The sequence below is a fragment of the Leptopilina heterotoma genome, unplaced genomic scaffold, assembly GCF_015476425.1.
Source record: "Leptopilina heterotoma isolate Lh14 unplaced genomic scaffold, ASM1547642v1 Lhet_235, whole genome shotgun sequence".
NCBI classification, from domain to species: domain Eukaryota; kingdom Metazoa; phylum Arthropoda; class Insecta; order Hymenoptera; family Figitidae; genus Leptopilina; species Leptopilina heterotoma.
The window spans coordinates 348133-366737 of NW_025110952.1; the positions used below are offsets into that span (position 1 = coordinate 348133).

General features: G+C 22.7%; 1 protein-coding gene across 3 annotated transcripts; it reads right to left on the reverse strand.

Annotated features, from left to right (window-relative positions):
- Nucleotides 1–5046: 5046 nt before the first annotated feature.
- On the reverse strand, nt 5047–17503 carry LOC122502658 (palmitoyltransferase Hip14). 3 transcript variants are annotated; one of them, XM_043612816.1, is made up of 10 exons: nt 16998–17503; nt 15981–16126; nt 11502–11701; nt 11151–11360; nt 10740–11028; nt 10455–10655; nt 10198–10359; nt 9650–9806; nt 5958–6202; nt 5047–5766 (listed from the first exon to the last, which is right to left on the reverse strand). In XM_043612816.1, exons 2-10 carry the CDS (start codon nt 16122–16124, stop codon nt 5530–5532), a joined length of 1845 nt encoding a protein of 614 aa, XP_043468751.1. In that variant the 5' UTR covers nt 16125–16126; nt 16998–17503; the 3' UTR covers nt 5047–5529. The 3 variants fall into 3 exon arrangements, with proteins under 3 accessions (XP_043468751.1, XP_043468750.1, XP_043468752.1); XM_043612815.1 differs by having other exon boundaries at nt 10740–11064; XM_043612817.1 differs by having other exon boundaries at nt 10740–11019; nt 16998–17502.
- Between the last annotated feature and the right edge of the window lie 1102 nt (nt 17504–18605).

Here is an 18605-nt window from a genome sequence, read left to right on the forward strand (position 1 = left end):
AATAATTTTTTCAAAATTTACTTGTTTGTTAATTTTACACTGACAAAGTTTATTATTTCAAGGTTCTAGCGTGTCTCTCACATTTAAATAAAGAAAATTTTAGGAGAAACAAAATTTTATCTTCTACAATTTTTTTTTATTACACTATAGAGTTCGGACTAGCGTTATTTAGAAAAACGAATTTTTTATCTCGATGTTTACAAATATCAATTACTTTTTTTTGTATACAAACGACGCGATGGAAGAACGCTAGTCCGTACTTCATCACTTTTTGAACATTTCTCAAATTGTGAGTCTTTTCAATATCGGAAGCCGGTGACATTTTAGGAACAGTAGTCACAATATTTATATTTAAATATATTAATAAAGAATGAATACACACACAAAAGATTTTTTTTTTATATTTACAAAAAGTAAATCAACTTTTTAAACTGTTTTCTTCAAATCATTTTTTTTTTTTTTTAATGAAATTTCTAAAGAAGTAACTGATAGATTATTTTATTTTCAATTTCACAGAAATAGAAAATTTTTCAAAACTGTTTATTGACTAAAATTATTATTCATAGAATTTTTATTTATTTATTAAACAATCAAGTAATTCACAAATTAATTTTTATTTTTACAATACAAAATGTAATAATGCTGTAAAAAATTGTTCTTTTCTTTTTAATTATTTAAGTAAATAATTGTCCATACTATTAAAATTAGTTGATTACGTATTTCATTAAAACTTATAAAATTATAAATGGAATACATTTTACAAAAATTCGAAAAAAGAAAAATTGAGTATAGAAAAAAAAATCAGTCATGAAATACTGTTCGTTGCAAAAATCGATGCTTTCTCTAAACATTCATTTTTTTCCTCTACAATTATTATATGCGAAGTCGAAATTCTCCTCACGGGAAATAATTATAAAAAAAAATTATGAAATTTTTTTTTTTTTTTAAATCAAATTAAACAAAATTTTTATTTTTATTTCCTATAATTATAAATTGAATACAATTTATTAAACTAAATTTTAGAGAGCGTTATTCACAACCGAATTACAAATTTAAAAAAGAAACCAAATTTTAAGTTACATATTTTCTTTTATGTAAAATTGATCGATATTGTATAAAAAACAAATTATTTATTTTCGTCTAAATAATTTAATTAGAAGTTTTAGAAAATTATTTTCGAATCAATTTCAATAATTTTATTGCGTTTTTCGGGAAATTCTGTATTACAAGAAAATTCCGACTACGACAAATTAAATAAACAAAAAAAAAAAATTTTTTTTTTCCTACTTGAGCAGCGACTGTACAAAAAAATGTATTTCACACTTCGCAAAAAAGAAAAAACATACAAAAGAAGAAAAAACGAGAAAAATTTGCTAAGAAATAAGAAAATTTGAATTAATTTTTTTTTTGCAATTAAATAAATTTCAATAAAATCGCAGCACTTAGGAACTAGAAATTGTTGCTAAATTTAAATTTTTTATTTTTGACACACAACGTTTCTCGTCGACCTTTTTAAAAGAACTTTATTGAGAATGTACAATTTTCTGACGAAACAATTTTCGTAATTAAAAAAAAAATTTGTTCAATTAAAATGTTTTTTTTTAATAATTCCATGGGTCATTGAATAAAATTAATCAACGAAATATTTTATGACTAAAAATATTTTTTTTTCGAAAATATATTGTTTTTTAAAACTCGTCCGCAATTATTTTGAAAAAATGTTTATTATTTTATTACTTTATTTTATTTATGAAATTAAATGTAAAGTAAAATTTGATTTAAAAAGAAAATGTTTAAAAAAAAATTGTATTTTTTTAGAAAAAAATTCTTCAACCATTGAAGTTTATTCAAAATTAAAATTTATAATTTTTAAAAAAATGGAAAAAAATTTTACAGAGAAAATGTTTTTGAATACATTTTATTTTATGATCATAAATTTTAAAACAAGAAAATTCAAAAAAATTAAAAATCAAAAGAAATTTTTTTTTAAAGAAAGAGTTTCAAACATTGTTAGAATATAAATGTTGAGTCGCTATTTTTTTTAACAAAATAATACATTTTTTATTTAAAAAGAAAAAAATTGCAGATAGCTTTTTTAAAAAATACTGTTTTTGTGTCGAAAAAAATATTTTTTTTCGGTAGAAAATTTTGTCAACTAATTTAGTGTAATGAAATTAATAATGAAATTAATTAATTAATTAATAATGAAATTAATTAATTAATTAATAATGAAATTAATTAATTAATTAATAATTAAATAACCTATTGAAGTATTTTTGCAAAAAAATATTTTTTTAATTTGTTCAAATTCACTCGCGTAAAACTTTTTGCAAAAAAAAAATAATAATTTTGTTAAAATAAATTTTTAGACAGATAATAAAATTCGGGATTTATTACCTAACTTTTATTTAAAAGTTTAAATTTTTTCTCTTAAATTTAATTTTAATTCTTAATTTTAAAAAATTTCTTAATTTTAATTTTTTTTTAATTAAAATTAAAAAAAAATTTTTTAATTAAAATTTTTTTAATTTTTTGTCGTACTTTAATTTTTAAAATTAAATTTTTTTTAATTTAATTCTTTAAAAATCCACTGTATCAGGAAATTTTTTTAATTCTACAGTACAAATTCCAATTTCGTTTGGAAATAATAATTTTTTTTCAAAAATTTTATAAATATTTCCAAGAAATATAACAGAAAAAATACTTTTCCAAGAAATTTATAAATTTTTCCTTCTTTTTTTATACAAAATTATGGGGGAATTTTGTAACACTGAGATTGTAAATGTATCCAAACATTTCACTTAATAAAAATATAAAATTAATTTAATAGAATTAGAATTATTATAATAAAATTACAAAAGGAAAGAAATTTCCTTTTTTCATAGAAAAAACAAAAAGGAGTAAATTTATTTTTTGCCTAAAAAATTGAGATTCGAATATTTACAAAATTGTGTCGTCAGATTACGTTACGATAACAATAAAGATTTCGACATTGGAATGTGTACAATAATATGGCACCACAATATCAACGACCAACGCTATAATTATAGTAAAAAATTTGCAAAAATATCCAAAGCCAAATAATTAATTATATAACACTTATTTTATTCTATCTTTTTTTTATCTTCTATCTTTTTTTATCTTTTTTTTCTGTTCGATTTTGCAGAATAAATTTTTTTTTTTTTGCTTAATTTTTACGAAAAATACTGAAAAATATAGAGAGAAAGATTATTATTATTATTATTTTTCGAACTATACGGCGAAAAATCGACTGTCAACAATTTTAATACAAAATACGAAGTTTATAATTATTTTTTTTCATTTCGTTTTCGTTTTTTTTTCTCTATTTTTTTTGAACAACACGCATGAAGAATGTTAAAAGAACATTCTCAAGATTAATTCTTAATTTATAGTAAAGAATTTTTTTTTTTATTTAAAAAAATTACTTCTACATGACTTAGGAATTTGTAAAAATTTTTTTTTCATTTCTTCTATTTAACAATCTAGAGAGAAATTAAAAAAAAAATATTGATATTTTCATTTTTTTTTCTTTCATTCAAAATTGGAAAGTGTTCATTGTAAAAAACATTGAGAAATATGTAGAATTAGATTTATTTAGAAGAATTAAAAAAAATTTGAGGTAAAAGAACACTAATCTCACGTTTACGGCAAAAAGAATGATCATTTTCATCATTAAGATTTTATCTTTTCAATTTAACATTAAGTTTATAATATTGAATACGTTTGAGTCTTTTATTCTGCAGAAAGAAAAATTATTTTCAACTAAACGCCCATTAAAAAAATTATTGTGAAAATTTCCACGCAAATCTTTAAAAAATCAATTTCTACCTTTTTTTCAAAAGTAAAAAATTTTTTTTTCAAATCTTTTTTTTTGGAAGACTCTAAATTGAAACTTTATGGAAAAAATAGTTTCATTAGAGTAGAAGTGCATTAAATTATTGAATTTTTTTTTATAAATTGACGATTTACACGCAAATTGATATTTTATTTGCAAAAAGTAATTTTTTTTAATTTTCAATAATAATTTTCTAGGAAAGAAAATATTTGTACATCCAAATTTTTTTATGTCTCGACACAGTGTTGAATTTTTAATTAGCCAAATTTTTATTTTGCAACAAAATTTCATTTGGTTGCATTTCAGAGATTTTATTTTGATAAAAATAATTATTTAATAATTATTAAAAATTATTATTAATATTATTAATAATAATATTTATATATTAATATTATATATTAATATTATTAATATTATTATTATTTTTAATTATTAAATTATTTATTTATTAATTATTTTTTATTTTGATCGAATTTTAATTGGCAGAATTTTATTCTACTTAAAAATTTAGCTTAATTTTCTAATTAGCTTAATTTATAATTAGCCAAATTTTTAAATTGTTTAATTTCTATTTAATTGAATTTTCAATTAATTCAATTTACATTCAATTTAATTTTTCATGAATTTATAATTGACATTTAATTAAATTTTCGATTAGCTTAATTTATAATCAGCTAAACTTTTTATCGACTAAACTTATATTTTGCTAAATTTTTAATTAATTTAACTCACATTCAGCCTAAATTTTCATTTGACTTCATTTTTATTTTACTGAAATTAATTTTTTTAACAAAATCTTTTTCCTTATCTGAAAGTTTTATTATTAAGTAAATATTTATCAGGTGAAATAGAAATTTAACTAGTTTTTTGCAATTTGCTAAATATTTGTGCAAAGAAAATTTTAATTGACTTAATTTTTATTTAAAAAATAGTTTATTTTGCAAAATTTTTTTAATATTTAATTTTATTAAATTTCAGCTTAATAAAACAAATTTTCCTTGAATTTATTTTTTTCATAAACAAATTGGCTTAATAAATAAAATTTTCGATTTTTTTTTCATAAACAATTTGGCTAAATAAATAATATTTTCCAGTTCAGTATTCATTGTAATTGAATTATTTGGCCAAATTGTGAATTATAAAAAATATTTAGTTAAATATTATTTAACCGTAATTTTATTTGGCTGTAATTTAGTTAATTTTAGTTTATATTTAGCTGAATTTTTATTTATTTTTGCCTAATTTTTAGCTAATTAATAATTATTAATAATAATTAATTTCCGGATTTTTGCTTCGTGATAATTTTTGCTTTTTCGGAAGAAAGTTGCAAATGTACAAACATCGAGATATTAAAATTTGGATGTTCCAAATTTTTCGGTAATATTTATTTATACGAACGATTAAACTTTTCTCTTCGAGTTTTTATATGAATTAAAGTAAAACTATTACTGAAATGTTAAAATTTACTGTAAATGATTGATATTTTTTTTTTTAAGAAAAAAAATTCATGTTTCTTTTTTGTTGTGGTAAAAGAGCAAAAGCGTGGATGATATGGTGCGTCGTTATTGGAATCTTAAACTAGTATATATAATTATAATACGTAATTTTTGGTAACAATTTCTCCGCTGTTTTTCTTCTTTCTTTCTTTTTTTTTTTATACATTTTGGTATTTTCTAGACGTACTGAAAGTTGTCCTTATTAGTTAGCAGAGGTAATTTTTCAACGCTATGCTTCAAATCGAAGCTATGAAGCCAATCGGAACTTGGCTTTGCTTCTAGGCCGCAGAAGCTACAATTGCAAAAATCAGCTGCATTTTGAAGGGCCCCTCGATGAAATGGATTTCCCTTATCAAAATGACGATAACGGCCTACATTTATTCTCTCGTTCGTTGTCATGCCCAATATCATTATCTGATTCAAGAATTGTAAACAATTTTTAAGAACCATTTCTTCAAATATTCCTCATTTTTCAATTCAATTCCTCATTTTTTTTTTTTTTTTATAAAAAATAAAAAATGAGGAATTGAATTTATTTTTCTTTGGGAATTGAAGTGATTTTAAAATTGCTATTTTTTGGAAAACAATTTTTTTTTGCTACGTACCTGATAACATTGGCAGGCTAATAGTGTTCCGACCCAAAACGAATGCAGCGCTGTATTTGTCATGACCCACATGACCCATGCGTCACAAGTTGCGGCGGCCACCAAATAATTGTCCGCCGTGTGACCGTGCGTCAAATTGGTCCAGCATTCGAATTGCCAGTACTGAACGCTCGCTGACAAAATCACAATGCAGAGTCCGAGCAGTGATGTCAAGAAGCCCAAGAAGTATTTGTGATTATGTGCACCTGATTTAAAGAATCGAAATTTATTTCGTTCTTGTTAATTTTTATACGAGAATAAAATTTTAAAAATTTCTATTTAAAACCTTCTGAAATTTAATAACTTCTAAAAATTACAACTTTAATTCTCTTAAAATTAAATTATTTTCTACAATTTTTAATCAAACTTCTTCTCGAAATCAATTATTTTTTATAATTTTCCGAAAGTTCTTAGAGAATTCAATTATTTAAATACAACTTGAAATGTTTTCAGGACCTTAATTTTTGTCAAATAAATCTGTTTATATTCCACAATATAAACAGATTTATTATTTAAATACAAAAATTCAGTTCTTCATAATGATTCTATCTGTCCATGTTTTTTAAGTTATTAATTAATTTTCAAAAAATTATAATAAAGAAATTCTTAAAATTAATTTTTCAAAAATATTTTAAAAATAATTTATGAAAGATAATAGTTTTTCAATTATATAGAATTGAAAAATTTCCAAACAATTGAAATTTGGTAAATTCTATTAAAAATATAATTGAATTTTTAAAGAATTTTAATTATTAATATAAACGCGATTTATTCAAAATTATAATAAATCTAAAAAAGTCATATGTTGTTAAAATGTTAAAAGTAATTGTAAAAAATTTGAATGTTATTATTTTTTGTATGTATTTGAATTTTTGGAAATTTGTATTTGAAAATATTGAAAATAATTGAATTTTAAAAAATTAGAATACAAAAAATTCTAAGAATTATTTTTTTTCAAAAAAATATTTTAATATAATTTTTTTGAAGCTAATTTTCATTAATTACCATTTGTAAATTTACACTTGAAGATTTTTCATTGGAATTTTTGAGAAATCAATTATTTTCAAAATTTGCAATTAAAATTCTTTTAAAGTTTATTTTCAAAAATTTTTATCAAACATTTGGAAAAAAATCAATTATTTTCAATTAAATTTTACAAAATTTCAATTATAGAAACTCTTTTTTTATTGTAAATTTTGAAAATTTATTTAGTTCTTAATATTTATAAAAATAGTTGAATTGTTTCGAAGAAATTATTAAAAATTTTAGGAAATAATTGAATTTTATAGAAATATTTGAAAATATTTTAATTCTTCCAAGAAATTCAATTAAAGATGTTTTGAAAATAATTGAATTCCTGCGTAAAGAATTTTTACTGTTTATAAAAATAATTGAATAATTCTTGCGAATAATTTTGACATTTATAAAAATAATTGAATTGTTTCGAAGGATTTATTAAGATTTTAGAAAATAATTGAATTTATTCGAAATATATTAAAATTTTTTTTTAAAATTAAATTCTTCCGAGGAATTCAATTTCAATTATTTTCAAAATTTGCAATTAAAATTCTTCAAAAGTTGATTTTCAAAAATTTGTATAAAACATTTTAAAAAAATCAATTATTTTCAATTAAATTTTACAAAATTTCAATATTTATTGAAACTCTTTTCACTTGTGAATTTCGAAGATAAGTTGCATTTTATACTAAAAATTATTGCAACATTCGGAAGAAAAGTCGAAAAAAGTCGCATTTTTTGAAAATAGTCGAAAAAAGTCGAAAATGTTATAATATCCGAGGCCTGATTTTATTATTTTATTATTTATTATTTTATTTATTAGTATATTTTTATTATTTCAAAATTATTATTACTTCAATTATTTTCTAGAATTTTTAACTAAAATTCTTAGCTTTAATTTAAATCAATTAATTTTCGAAACAGTTCTTTGAAAATTTTCAAATTCATTTGTTTAACAATTCAATTTTACAAAATTTCAATTATTCAAGAATTCTTCAATTAAATATATATTAGAGAATAAAAACTTCAAAAAAAAAAATAATTTCAAGTAAAATTAAAATAAACTTTTAGAAAAAAATTAATTTCAAAATTCAATTATTTCTAAAAATTCACGCTTCATTGCTTTTAATATTTAATTATTATTTAAAATTTTAACTAAAATTAATTTTTTAATCAATCTTTATTAGAAAATTCTACGAGAATTCAATTATTTAAATACAAATAAAATGCATATAAATAATTTATTGAATAATTGAATGTTTCTTAAAATTTAATTCTCATGAAGAATTTTATCAACTATTTTTTTAAATAAATAATTTAATTATTTCGACGAATTCTAATAAAATTTGTAAGAAGAATTACATTTTTCAAGGAATTCGATTAAAATTGTATTAAAAATAATTGAAATTTTGCAATGAGTTTTAATATTTATAAATTAATAATTGTATCCCTAAAAAGAATTTTATTATTTTTGAATATAATTTAATTTCTGCGAAGAATTTAATTACTCTTGAAAATAATTGAATTTCTGCAATAATTTCTAATTTCTCCAAAATTAAATTTTTTTTAGTGTTTTTTTAACTAAAATTCTTCTAGAAATCAATTATTTTTAATAATTTTTGGAAAAAGTTCTTTGAGAATTTTAAAATTCATTTGTTTACAATTCAATTTTACAAAACTTCAATTAGGTATTCGGAAATTCTTCAATTAAAAATATATTATAGAGAATAAAAACTTAAAAAAAAAAAAATAATAATAATTTCAAGTAAAATTGAAATAAACTTTTTCAAAAAAATTAATTCTTTTACAGAATTGTTATTTAAAAGTATGAAAAATTCAAATTTTCAAAGATTTTAATTTTGAAAACTTTTCAAAATTCAATTATTTCTCAAAATTCACGCTATAATCCTTTTAATATTCAATTATAATCTAAATTTTTAAATGAAATTCAGTTTTAAACCAATTTTTATTAGTAAATTCTACTAGAATTCAATTATTTTAATAAAAAAAAAATAACTTATTAAATAATTGAATTCTCATAAAGAATTTTATCAACAAATTTTTAAATAATTGAATTCTTTCGATAAATGAACTTTTTGATGATGATGAACTTTTTGATGAATTCCATTAAAATTGTATTAAAAATAATTGAAATTTAACATTCGAGTTTGGTTAATAAATTATTTTTGTATTTAAATAATTGATAAGAATTTTAATAAAAAATTCTAGAAAATAATAATTGAAGTGAAGAAAGTAATTTTGAAGAAGTTACAGTAACAATATTCTTATCTATAAAATACCTAATGATTTTATCACTCGATCATTTTTAATTATTATAACAAAAATGAAGAAAGATATCTTCATGTTCGGAGTGATCGATATCTTTATGTTTTACAATAATTCTTGTAAGTTGTTGAATTTCAAAAAAGTTTGAATATGAAATTTTTGCAAAAATTTTAATTCCCATGGAAAAATAATAATCGATTGGAAAAAGTCAATCGACTTTGACATAACCCTTTATTTTTTTATTTATTTTATTTATTTATTTATTTATTTTATTTATTTATTATTTATTTCAATACGATATTCAAACATGCAATCAACACATTTCAAAATAAAAAAAAACTTTTTCTCACCAATGCAATTATTGACCCAGGGACAATGATGATCGTATCTTGCCACACAAATATCACATGTTGCACAATGTTTCGAACGTATTGGTCTTCTGACTAAGCAGGTACTGCAAAACCACTGAGGTTCAAAACCTCCAGCTTCGGCTAATTCTATAATAGTCTAAAAAAATACCATCAATCATTTATATTGTTTTCTTCATTTAAAGAACTGTTGTCCAAAGTAAAACCCCAATAGTCGCATTTGCTGTAGGATCGAGACTATACTAGCTTTTTATTTTTAACAGTGCAGAAAAATATTTTATTATTTTCACCTAACAGAATAATTGAATAATTTAATTAAAAAAAAAAAAAAAAAAAAAAAAAAAAAAAAAAAAATTTTAATAATTTTAATTATTAAAAAATTTTTTTATTTATTTTATTTTTATTATTTTATTTTTATTTATTTATTTATTTATTTTTTTAATTATTTTAATTATTTTTAATTTTAATTATTTTTTAATTTTATTTAATTTAATTTTTTTTAACAATAATTTAACAATAATTTAACTCACATTTAATTTATCTTCATGTGTGGCTGTAATTTTTCCAGGATCACCACGCCACGATTGTAAAAAGCATATCCAAAGTGGTACGGACCCACCGACAAGCATTAGCCACAAATACCATGCGGCATGAACTCCCAACCAAAATACCCATGTGACATAAATCCACATCTATAATAATTAATAGTATATTCATCAATTAAGAGAATTTATAGTCGACTATTCATAATTTAAATTCAGATTCAATCAAAAAATAAATAAATTACCTTGGTTGCTAAATAGATTGACATTGGTAGAACATCAAATAATCTTTCGTCAAAAACAAAATGATTCGCTGAATAAATTGCTAAATATATTGCAACAAAGGCAACTAATTTTAAAAGATAATCGAGACTGCTTTGAAAAATCATCCCAATTATGTAGAAGAGAATAAATGGCGTGCCTACCATACAGTACCACCTCATTCTCTGAAAAAAAAAAATATTTTAACCATAGCATCATCATAGTACGATTCCTAAGATACTGTTTTGATAACCAAAATGACTACTCACCTTATCTCTACACCAGGTCCTAACACGTCCTTGCTTCTCCTTAATCTCATGCGTAACTTTAGGTCCAAGCCAAGCAGCGCCAATGTGCGGACCCAAAAGCGTCATAGGCGTTTCATTTTGAAAATTCGGAGTATCTAAAGAAGCTCCATTATGAACTAGAGTTAATATCGCTGTATTATTTTTAGCGATAATTGCCCAATGAAGAGCAGTGTTCCCGTGTAAATTGTCAGTTAACGAATGTGACGCTCCCAATGTGAGAAGAAGACGTGTCGGGTCAAGGCTGCAAAAGCTTTCCCATTGAATCAAGAACACTTTACCATAATTCCTTAATTGTAGGTATACACATATTACATAAATAATTTTAAAAAAATCACTATAAAAAAGAAATGAAGATTTTTCATTTTCTCTCACCTATTAATTTTATAAGCGCTCCACATAAGCGGAGTCATCGCACTTCTATCTGGCATATTTGGATTTACACCTTTTGCGACTAGATAAGCAACTATGGCGGTATGACCGAATTGCGCGGCCAAATGAATACATGAGGAACCTTCGCAATCTCTTAATGTTGGATCAGCTCCAGCTCTCATTAATAAAACAACTGTTGCTAAATGACCTTGCCTGTAATTAAGTTTACAATCAATCCCTTGTTTTCTATTATCAGTCATTTTAAATAGAAAGCAAACATTAATTTAAAAAAAAGTAATTCAATTTGTAGAAATTTATTAATTTAAATTTATTTCTAGTGTTTTGATGATCTACCTTGTAGCCCAATGTAATGGCGTTGAAGCAAGTTCACCCCCAATGACATCGACTGTCGCACCTTTGGCTATGAGGTATTTGACTATTTCTTTACGATTATTTATTGCAGCCCAATGCAATAATGTGACTGTTTCACAGTCGGGCTGATTTACATCGGCCCCTGCTTCTACTAATTCCGTAACTCGTTCTAAAGCCCCATACTAGAAGCACAAGGTAAAAAAAAATAATTTCCTTCCCTTCAGCCTAAAACTTTCGCTAATTCTAGTTTCTATTTTGTTGTCAAGAATTGTGACACTCTTTCTGTATCTCTTTCTACTGTTCCAACTTATTAGGTCTAAGCTGAATGAAACTAAATTTTAAGAATGAGCAAAAGAATTTAATTTTCAGAATTTAATTTTAATTTTCAGATTATGATCATTGGATCATAATCTGAAAATTAAAAACTATCCTTCTCTTACTACTTAAAGTTAAATTAAAATTAACGATTCTACGATTTTCTTGTAAAAAAAAAACTATTAAAAGACATGGAATAACGCATTAGGAGTACAATTCCAGGATTGTCACGCTTTCGCTCATTTCAAATTCCCTGACTTTTCCAGGTTAAAAACGGAATTTTTCCAAGTTTTTAAAACTACATTTATATTTTACAAAATTTTTAATTCAAACCTTTTTGAAATTAAACATCTTATAAAAAATTGTTATAAAACATGAAGATATCGATTATATCTATTATAAGAATATTCTTACTGTAACTTATTCAAAATTACTTTCATTATTTTAATTCAATTATTGTTTTCCACAATTTTTAACTAAAATTCTTCTTTCTAAAGTGTAAATTAATTATTATTAATAATTTCTGAAAAATTTCTTTCAACATTTTCAAATCCTTTCGCTTACAATTCAATTTTATGAAATTTCATCGATTATTCAGGTATTCGGAAAATTCTTCAATATATATTAAAAAATAAAAACTTCAAAAAAATTCAATTCAACTTTTACAAAAAAATTAAATCTACACAATTTTAAGTTAAAAGTATGAAAAATTCAAACATTCAAAGATTATAATCACGGTAAATCGTTAGGTATTAAAATAACACCAAAAAGGATTAAAATAATCCAATTTAGTGTTATTTTAATCCATTTTGGTGTTATTTTAACACCTAACGATTTACCGTGATTTGATACCTTTTCAAAACTCAATTATTATCTACAGTTTTAACTGAAATTAATATTTCATTCAATTATTATTAGAAAATTCTACGACAATTCAATTATTTAAATAAAAAAAAAATAATTTATTGAAAAATTCAATGTTTTTTAAAATTCAACTCTAATTTAAAGAATTTTATCAACAAATTTTTAAATAGGTAATTAAAATTCTTTTCACGAATTTCAATAAAATTTTTAAGAACAATTTCATTTTTCGAGAAATTAGATTAAAAATGTATTAAAAATAATTGAATGTCTGTAAAAAAAATTTCATTGAATTTGAGAAAAGTTTTTGAAAATAATTGAAATGTTGTCAAGAATTTTATTAAAATTTTTTTTAAATAATTGAAATATTGCCAAGAATTTTATTAAAATTTTTGAAAATAATTGAATTTTAGAGAAAAATTTTAATATTTATAAAAATAATTGAAATTTTGACTATAACTTTTTTTAAAACTTTTTTGACCATAATTTGAATTTCTGCTAAGAATTTTTATGTCTTTTGAAAATAATTGAATGCTTGAGACGAACTTTTTAATAATATTTCTTTTTTAAATACCTAATTATTTTTAATACAAAAATAAATAATTTATTGAATAATTGAATGTTTCTCAAAATTCAAATTCTCATAAAGAATTTTATTAACAAATTTTTAAATAATATTGAATTCTTTTGACGAATTTTAATAAAAATTTAAATATAATTTTACATTTTTCGAAGAATTCGATTAAAATTGTATAAAAAATAATTGAAATTCTGCAATGAGTTTTTATTATCTATGAAAATAATAATTGAATCCCTGTAAAAAATTAGATTACATATTTATAAAAATAATTGAATCTCTGTGATAAACATAAATTGAATATTTTTGAAAATAATAGATTTATTGCGAAGAAATTTATAAAAAATGTTTAAAATAATTCATTTCTTTTGGAAAATATTATTAAAATAGTAGATATTGAAAATCATTGACTGGAGGAGAGTTTTTGAAAAAAAATGAATTTGTTAAAAAGAATTTCATTAAAATTTTTGAAAATAATTGAATTTTGGAGAAAAATTTTAATATTTATAAAGATAATTGAAATTTTCAAGATAAATTTTTTTAAACTTTTCTCCATAATTGAATTTCTGCGAAGAATTTTATTACTTTTGAAAATAATTGAATTATTGCGAAGAAATATTGTAAAGGCAACTCTTTTAAAATTGAATTAAGAAATTTGAATTAAGAAAATTGAATTAATGAAAAATTAGATTTCAAGAATAAGCACAATAACTTGAGAAAACAATAATTTTCCAGGATTCCAATCAAAATTTCCTGACTTTTCCAGGTTTTTTTCAAGGTTTATAAAAATTCCCTGACATTTCCAGGTTGCGTGGCAACCCTGAATTCGAATCAAAGCTTTTGATAAAGTTGATCATAAGTTATTAATTGATAAGCTTCTTACGTTTGATTTTCCTGATAACTTTATACAATTGATCAAGTCTTATTTAACTAATAGACCAAATTTTGTACAATATAGTGGTTACGTTTAAAATCCTTTTTTTCCTTCATCTGGAGTTCCTCAGGGATTTAATTTAGGATCATTACTTTTTTCTATATACGAATGATGTAGTCTCTCTTTTCTTAATTTGCTACCATCTTCTTTATGCTGATGATGTTAAACTTTACCTTCCAATTTCTAATGTTGAGTCATGTCAAGTTTTGCAAGATAATGTAGAAAATTTTTATAATTGGTATGTCAAAATAATAAATTAAAATTGAACATTGGTAAATGCAAAGTAATGACATTTATGAGAGGGAAATCAATTATTCCATATCAGTACTCTATTGAGGGTCATGTCCTTGAGAGGGTAAATAAAATCAAAGATCTTGGTGTAACTTTTTTACCTAATTTAATTTTTAAGTTTATACATTTTGTAGCCCTGTTATTGGTTTTTACCGTTGGGCTTGGTTTTCTTCAAATAAAATTAAAAAAATAAAATCTAGGAGTTATTTTTAGGCATAAGATTTATTTTTAATTTGAAGGGGGATGAACATATAACTCCTTATCTGAAAAGACTTGGGTGGCTCAATGTGAAAAATAGACGATTATTATTTATTGGAAGTTTAATGTATGTAATTCTAAATACTAAAAAACCAAAATACTTATTTGATAAACTCATTTTTAGATCTGAGATCACTTTCAAAAAAACTTAGATGTTCTAATTTACTAAGAAATTAAGATCCTTATTCTAATTGTCGGAATAATTTTCTGTCATTGCTGTTGACTTTTTAATGTCCACATAATCTAAAACTTATTTTAACGAATAGGCGTTTGACATATATTTATATTTTCTAAAAATCACAATAATATTCACTATTTGACCTAATTCACAATTTACTAAAAAACTTAAATGTCCCATTTTTTATTTTACCAATTATTATTATATTCTTTATAAGTATTACGTTTTTCTTAATGGTTACCCAACTTAAAGGGTTACATATACCTTATTGACCGCAAAAAATGAGTGATTTTCATAATTATTTTTAGACTTTTCATTTAAACTTTTTAAAAGCGGTTTGCGATGTGCACGATAAAAAGGCAACAACTCAACTGAAATCAAAATCAATGGAAAGTTTTGTTAGTTTACTATGTCACCTCGTTCCTGAACAAAGGGTTTTGAGAGAGAAAATTTTTTTTCTATCAATAGCAATGATTTTCCCCCAAAATCGAATTTAGATTTTTTATGTTTATTATTTATATTATTTATTATTATTTATTTATTATTAACATAAAAAAATAAATATATTTTATATAATTTTTAATTAGTTTAATACATAATATTTCAATATTATGTAATAATTATTTTCTAATTTGTAACAAATAATTAATCTGTAGATATCTTCACTTTCTCGGCACTGCAAATTGCTAATGTCATGCGACACCTTGTTCACTGTGGTGCGATTAGGAACTAAAACGGTTCCTCAGTAAGGCGGGAACATATGAAAAGTGATTAAGTATTCCATGTCTCCTAATACTTTTTTCAGGATTGGTTAGTTTTTTTTAAGGTTTTTTACTATTTCGTGCCTAGGAATGAAACTTTCAATGGTTTAGTATCCCTAGTCCTTTTCTCTCATGTATAACTAAACGATTTTAAGGGTTTCTGCTTAGGCTTATACATAAATAATTTTTTCAAAAATTTTTTTTTTACATTCTCATCACATGAGAAAGTATTTTTATTAAGTTTATAAACTATTTTTCTGAATTACCATCAAATGATGTCACTTACCTGAGTAGCCCTGACAATATCAAAAGAACTGCAGTCCTGTGTCGTTGAGCGCGTTGGCTCCGGTTGACGATGATTATTACTCGTGTCTTCAGGATCGCCACTGCCTTCTCCTTGACAGGCTGTCTGCATTTGTAGGGCGTACATTTCTATTTTAAAACATATTATTATTTAAAATTTCTTTCCCATGCAATTTTTCTTTGGAAACATTGACATTTTAACAAAAATTGAGATTTTAACATAACCTCCAAATACATTATAAAACTTATTGCTTATTGCGCAGACTCGAAATATTCGATTCTTAATATCGATATAATTCTCGAGTCTGCGCAATGGATTCCCCTAAAGGTAATAGTTCTTCTCCACAATTTATAAAACGGGATGAATTTGATATTTTAGATGTTGAATCAAATCTTAACAAACGATTATTATCAGAAATGTTTTTCATAAAAAGAAAGAAGGAGAAAATAGTTTAAATAAAATTTACTGACTTGGATGATTTTGATAAATCGTACGAAATGATTTTGAATTTTATTTCCAGTAATTTAACGTAAAAAGTAAGCATACTCATTGTGTTTCATTCTCTGTTCTTATTTAATTTATTTGTTTTTGTTCTTCTCTCTTTAATTAATGTTCATTGTAAGGACTCGAGAGAGTTTGGAGCTCAGTTTTAAATTTGACTTTGCAGTTTTCAATACGTTTTTACTTAATTTGATAAATTATTTTTATTTTTTTTTATTGTGAATTATTGTATTGTATTTATTTATTGTTTTTATACAAAGTTTTATGTCCATAAACAAAATTTTTTTAATATCTTTAGTTCTATTTAATTTTGAAAATTTAATATTTATTTCACTTTCTGTTATCTTAAGGTTATGGTTGACCAAATTTATTTTCATTTTGAACGATTTTAAGAAGTTTGCACTAATTATTAAAATTTCGAGACTAAATAAAAATTCCCTTCAAACAAGAAAATAATTTTTCCATTATTGAATTAAATAGAAAAAATAGAAAATTTACCTTTTAAGTTGATAAAAATCAGTCTAGCATTTAATCATTTTATCCCCAAAAATGTCAGTGGTGGTGCGGAATTAAAAAAAAATAGCTTGATGAAAATATCACTTTATATTAATGACTCATTGGCTTAATTTATTCGAAACGTTTACTATTCAATTCCATTTAGAATTTGCAAAAATACAAATGCTTTTAATGACAAAAAGAAAATTTTTTACTCTTCAATCTATTTTGTAATTGATTTTGTCCACTTGTACAGCACAGGATATGTACTTGAAAAAAGTTGATTTCTCATTACGAAAGGAAATTTCTTTCACGTCACTATAGATAATTTTACGATAACATTGCAATTTTTACGCGGTCATTACGATGACAATGAATGTTTTAAATTATTTATAATTGTTACTGAATTAGTTGATATAATAATTTAACGAGATTTCTATTGACCAAACTTCACATTTATAACTTGGAGCTCAACTCAGTAAAAACCAATCAGCTGTTCCATGCTGTTTTATCAAGCGGTGTGTCCAAACATTTTCTCGACAGGGTTGGAACACATTTTCACTGAAAGATTAAAAGAGACTCGAATTTTGAATTGAAGAAAACTTCCAGAAATTGCCGTTGCGCTACTAGTCTCACTGGTTAGAGAAGGATAAGTATATTGTTTATCCTTCTCTAACTCATTCTTACACTTACGATTGCAGTGAAAAATATTTTATAAACTAAATTTTTCATTTATTTAAGTATAAAACATGAAGATATCAATTAACCATCAATTCATCATTTTCAACTCATTTTTTCTTCGTTCGTTACCAAACTTTTGTTTTTATATTTTTACAAAAAGAATTTAGAATCAGTGAAGGTGTGTATAATGAGTTTTTATCCTATTAATTTAGTACATTTAAAATCAATGAAGGTGTGTATAATGTGTTTTTCTCCTAACTAGCGCCTCAGACGGTCTTCGGCCGTCTTCGTTGCTTCTATTCCTTCTTCATTTTTGTTCAATTTTTAAAAGTTCTAATGTTCAGTTTTTTAATTTAATAATTTTTTATATAAAACCAGAGCCCTCGTCGACCGCTTGGCGGTCGACTTTGTTGCTGCTTTATTCTTAATTCTATTTTAATTTTTAATTAAATTCTATTTTATATTTTATTTATAAATAAAATCATATTATTTATAAATTTTTCTTGAGATAAACCAGACAAACCCAAGACAGCTCCATCTATTTCGTTTACATTTAGAGTGTGAGGTGCGCTTTCTATGTTCTTTTTTATTCTCTATGCTTATTTCTTGCTTCGATACTTTTCGAGTTCGACTTTTTTCAATTCGAGCTTTTTCTGCTTTGCATTTTTTTAGAAAGGATAATAATTAGTAAATTTAGAATCAGTGAAGGTGTGTATGTGTTTTTCTCCAAATAATATAGTAAATTTAGAATTAGTGAAGGCGTGTATAATGTGTTTTTCTCCTAATAATTTAGTAAATTTAGAATCAGTGAAGGTGTGTATAATGTGTTTTTCTCCTAATAATTTAGTAAATTTAGAATCCGTGAAGGTGTGTATAATGTGTTTTTCTCCTAATAATTTAGTAAATTTAGAATCAGTGAAGGTGTGTATG

Coding starts and splice junctions, on each gene's coding strand:
- LOC122502658 (XM_043612815.1), bottom strand. CDS start 16,124: ATGTACGCCCTACAAATGCAGACAGCCTGTCAAGGAGAAGGCAGTGGC. Junction 10,656..10,739: donor GGACCTGGTGTAGAGATAAG/GTGAGTAGTCAT, acceptor TTTTTTTTTCAG/AGAATGAGGTGGTACTGTAT. Junction 9,807..10,197: donor CACATGAAGATAAATTAAAT/GTGAGTTAAATT, acceptor GTATTTTTTTAG/ACTATTATAGAATTAGCCGA.